The following is a 5,026-nucleotide window of genomic DNA, read 5'->3' on the forward strand; positions in this document are numbered from 1 at the left end:
ACTCGCGTTCAGAATCTGGAGGATATTTGTCTCCTGAAGGATGCCCAATTTGGGGGGATTTTATTGCGCAGTGTTGTCAGAGCGGAAGATAGAATGTGCACTGTCCATGAGACGCCTCGTGCCTATAACCGAACAGACGATGCAGTTCAGCCAGATTTGGTCCAGTCTCATGGCCCTGCTCAGGCTGTGGACAACGCGACGCCGACAACTCCCAGTGCTGAACCATCGTCAAATACAGTTACTCCTCCTTCCCCTGTATCCACACCTACACTAACTGACACGCGTGCTCAAAAACCAACCGAAAACGAGACGTCCTCCAACATGCACAAAACAGAGTATAATGGCTCATCTGACTCACCCAAACCCTCTACCACAGTTCAGTACCATCAACCTAATCCAACGACCCAAGAATCCTTTTTCAAATCCGTTAACAAGCGTTTGCATATGTTAGAGACGAACTCCTCACTCTCATTACAGTATATTGAGGAACAGTCACGTATCCTACGAGATGCATTTAACAAAGTAGAAAAGCGACAGCTAGCGAAGACCACCACCTTCCTCGAAAACTTAAACACATCAGTGCTGCAAGAGCTCCGGGAATTCCGCCACCAATACGACCAGGTCTGGCACTCCGTTGCCGTTGAATTTGAACAACAACGACTACAGTATCGTCAGGAGGTCTTCGCTATGAGCAGCCAGTTGGGAGTTCTGGCTGATGAGCTCGTATTTCAAAAACGCATCTCAATCATCCAAAGTGTCTTCGTCCTCGTCTGCTTCGGCCTTGTCCTTTTCTCCAGTTCCCCGATAGGCAGCTATCTCGAACTCCCCCGTGTTCATAACATGGTCTCCCGTTCCCAGAGTTTCCGCTCCTCAACACATTCCTTCGAAACACCCTCTGCGAGTCCTCTCTCGCGGCCCAACTCGCCCTACCAGGACAACAAGCGTGTCTCCAGCAGTCATACACGCACCAACTCCATGGAGTCCAGGGAAGACGACTTAACGGTAAATCCAACCATCTGTTACTCGCCACCAACTCCGACATCTGACAGCGGCGGTCACGAATTACGTCGACGACTCTCTGAGCAAACGAACTCCACGTCGAGCAGCGTTGTGGTAACGCCCCAGACTCGGTTCCTCAGGTCTGAAAGTAGTCCGCCAGACTTATGTGAATCTTGTGAAGGGTCTGACGCGGGTTCCTCGTCAGAAACTCCGCAGTTGTCCACTTGATGAAGGGCTTGTGGGCGGGAGAAGAAAACCCTTTGACAAACTGGTGCTGGGAGAAATGACTTGATACTTCTCATCCCGCGTACCCTTCCGACCTTGCACGCCACAGGTGTCTCTATATATGAACTCTTCTCCGAGATTGTCAACATATCGCTCAGGAGGCATCCGTTGATTTAGCTCAGCCACGCCTCTCTAGGGGCCATGCTTGCGAGAAGATATTTTGTAACGCCATCGACAATGCGGGACGTTGATCTAACTGGTAAACACCATGAATGCAGAATTTGAGTTACTCATTCGAACTCATCATCGCCCTGTAGGACAAGAAGAAATAGCCTTCAACAGCAATGACCCCAACCGCGGGGTATCCTGTAGGGAATGCTCTGTGATCCTTGACGTATCAATGTTATTGGAGTTTTGTCGAATGCGGAATTCGAGTGACTTAAATCTCCTTATCCTAATGGAGACAAGTTACAGATGAGACAGCTGAAACACGAAAGTTGACATAGATCAGCTTCGCTTTTGGCTGTTGTTAGTTAGCGCCTTTCGAAAACAAATTGTTTTGAAGGCAGACCATTCCGAGTCCACTTGGACTACCGTTTTGCCAGCAACGGCATTACAGGAAGAAAACCACCTCTACCTTGGGAAATTTTTTTGCAGGCTTCCTTTATGAACGATGCGCTTGGAAGTCAGCTGTGGTGGTAGGGTAATCATTATGAGCATATGCGCCTTACATGTGGACCACACTTACTTCTATCTACGTAAAGGATAAATGGGAATAATACTCCCAGGAAGATCTGCGTGTTGGTTCTACCAGAAGGAAGAATGGGTTTAAATGTTATGGTTATGTTATGTTGATGATCTGAATGAGTAATGTATTTTCATATTCCCCTTGTCACAGTCTCATATGCACCATATGTGTATATATATGTGGTTGTGTGTGTGTGTGTGTGTGTGTGTGTGTGATTTGGCGATAATTTTTTCCCCCATGCCTCCGAAAGAATTAAAGAGATTAAGTTAAATTGTTTGTAGCTGTGTTGCATAGCGAATGTTCGATATATATAATCTATAAAATCCTTTGATGTCCATCTTGTTTCATTCGGCTATTGATGACGGAGGGATGTATTTCTGTGAGACAGATGATAGAAATAAGAATGTGCGCGCGGTAGTACAACATTACCCGTTTATGTATTTATATCTAGTTACCCGATCAAGAGGATCTATTTCCTAAGTTTACCTGGGTGAACAACTTTCGATTCTCATCAGCAATACAAAATAAGGGAGGGCAATCCTCTCCGGTTTTTAAAATTTGCTGTTGGCAATAGCATGGTAACCAGTAGGAAACATCGAATAACATAGTTTATGGTCCCATGGATACAAGTTTAGCTCTCTTTCGGACACAATTGTACTGGTCCTCTTTGTTGTTGTTTTGAGAAGGGTAAACATGGCATTTCCTCTAGCTCACCATCCCTGACTGACTCCACAATTGGCACGGCATTTGCGAAGACAGGGTTGCTCCAGATTCCCGGGACAATGGGGGAGGATTTACATTTAGCAATAATAAATTGGTGAGTCATAGATGCGAATCTCCACACCGTGGAAGAGGTCTGACGTCGATCGAGAGTTTTTGTAGGTTGAGATGTGGCGTTGCTATGGTAACTATCGGACGATAACCAACAGCAAAAAAATATAGTGCCACTGCTGGCTTACTCTTTCTCGTCAACATCAAATGGCCATTAATTATTGACCGGGAACCAGGGAACAAAGCTTAAGCTCATTTTACTGTGTACTCCTTGCCGTTGCGTTGAAAAAGTTGCATTTCAAATCTCTCTCTAGCAAAGAAAACGGAGAGAGGCGAGGGAGAAGCAGCCCTTCTGTTTTCGAACTGATCAAAATAAATAAAAATCATCGATATATAAAACCGCTGTCGGCTTCCGGTTCGCTTGTTGTCTTTATACCAACATTAGCAAATCCACATCTCTCTGGCCTTGCTTTTATACTCCTGCTGCTTCAACAACCAAATAAAACTCAAGATTTCAGTTTATCACTCGTCCATTTGCCCGAAAAAAAAAAAAAAAAAAAAAAAAAAAAAAATCGCATTGCAACAACAACACCCCGAGAAAACCCTTGGGCTGCAATCCACTGATCCGAATACTCCAGCTCCTGTTTCAATCAAGCTACTTCTTATCAGAGTCGAGCAGCAATGGAACTTAATCCTACAAGCCCATCAAAGACCACTCCCCTCGCGGATCGTTCCACAAACATCCTCCTCTCGAACACGGTTCCCGCCGGAGTGGCGCCCCCGATGACAACTGGAGACTGCAGCGCAGACCTTAAAGCTGCAACCGTAATGTCGATGGAATATCACAGACAAGTGTTGAAGGAGAAGCTGGAGAACGGGAAGAGGTATGTTCATACCCGCGTGTTTGTGGCTATCAGTGGGGATACTTTTGAGTTGACAACCAACTAATTCGAAAAATTTTTGTTCTACCAAAAAATAGTGAGAAGGGACACTATATCTCTCCATCTGATGGAATCATGAGCCCGTGCACCAAGAAGCTGAGTGACTTGAAGGGAAAACGGTATAAGAAGTATAGTTACCCTTGTATTATCTACGCTTAATGAGCTGGTTCAGTTTGAGCAAACAAAACTAACATGCCTATTTTCTCTGAAATAGTGCCGGCAAACCACAAACTCTCTTTGCAAAGGCCATCAGCAAGAAGCCCGTTGAGAAGAAAGATGAAAGTTGAACTCAAAATAGGATCAACAGCACCGCCAGAAGAGAGTGTCATGATTTTAGGGGGAAAAAAAATATATGGCTATCAGGGAATACTCGAAACCCTAGTCTTTTCCTATTCCTAAATACCTCCTTCTCGTAAGTGCGGATTCTAATTGGGGGCCGCCTCACTAATCAACTTGTATTTTTCTACTGTCGCCGCATGCTCCTTTTTGTTTCACTCCTTTTTGTACATGTATATTTCTTTTTGTTTCCCATTTCTGATGGTTCTTTCATCAGCTTTCATATTACACAATGCCCTATGGTCTGAAACGACCTGACTCAACAAGCCTGTACTTTTCTTTTTTCATTTTCATTTTTTTTTTTTTTTTTTTTTTTTTTTTTGGGTTGGAGGCAAGGAGGAAACCATGGCGTTTTCTAAAGACCATAGAGATACTACTGTACTGAGCAGGACACGACATTATGATTAATGGATTGATATTTGTTTTTTCTTCTTTTTTCTTTTCTTTTTTCCCCTCTTCCCCGGCTCCACCTATTCAGGTTTGACCGGCCCCATCGCGCAGGTTCGTTACGTGGTGGGTTTGAGCTGAGTGGGCCTAGGAAATCCTACTGTTCGAAGGTGTTAGATTTCTGAGGAAGGACTTGATATCCATGGATAGAAGTAGCATTTGGGCCTACTAATTGATAACATGCTTATGATAGTATCAAATCCATACAGTTTACATACATTCACAATGTTATTCCATCCGATCAGGTATCAATTTTAGCCATTTTGCCATCTGGACAATGAGAAAGTTGCTTGACCCGGGGTTTCTGGGATAGAATTCCTATAGGTTATGTAGGTAAGTACTCGGAGCATATATTCATGCTTGATTTTGCGTCCACCTCAGCTACGATGGTTTGGATTGTCGCTCTATCTCGTGTTCGCCCAAGCTTCCACGGGATCGGTATCCATCATCCTTTGAAGGTACCTCTTCTCAATTCATATAAACCGGCTATTCCAGGGATGAGAAATGTTGTTATATCTCCTTAATCAGATTCTATTTCTGTGATACATTTAAATTTAGC

At 44.2% G+C, this 5,026-nt stretch overlaps 2 protein-coding genes across 2 annotated transcripts; both read left to right on the forward strand.

Annotated features, from left to right (window-relative positions):
- Nucleotides 1–93: 93 nt before the first annotated feature.
- HCAG_08508 (predicted protein) lies at nt 94–1,227 on the forward strand (the record flags this gene model as incomplete). Its single annotated transcript, XM_001536676.1, has 1 exon — nt 94–1,227. One exon carries the CDS (start codon nt 94–96, stop codon nt 1,225–1,227), a length of 1,134 nt encoding a protein of 377 aa, XP_001536726.1.
- Nucleotides 1,228–3,424: 2,197 nt separating this feature from the next.
- HCAG_08509 (predicted protein) lies at nt 3,425–3,971 on the forward strand (the record flags this gene model as incomplete). The annotated part of the gene is made up of 3 exons (XM_001536677.1): nt 3,425–3,627; nt 3,723–3,812; nt 3,899–3,971. 3 exons carry the CDS (start codon nt 3,425–3,427, stop codon nt 3,969–3,971), a joined length of 366 nt encoding a protein of 121 aa, XP_001536727.1.
- Nucleotides 3,972–5,026: the final 1,055 nt, after the last annotated feature.

The sequence above is a fragment of the Histoplasma capsulatum genome, genomic scaffold, assembly GCF_000149585.1.
Source record: "Histoplasma capsulatum NAm1 scaffold_11 genomic scaffold, whole genome shotgun sequence".
Lineage (NCBI taxonomy): Eukaryota > Fungi > Ascomycota > Eurotiomycetes > Onygenales > Ajellomycetaceae > Histoplasma > Histoplasma mississippiense.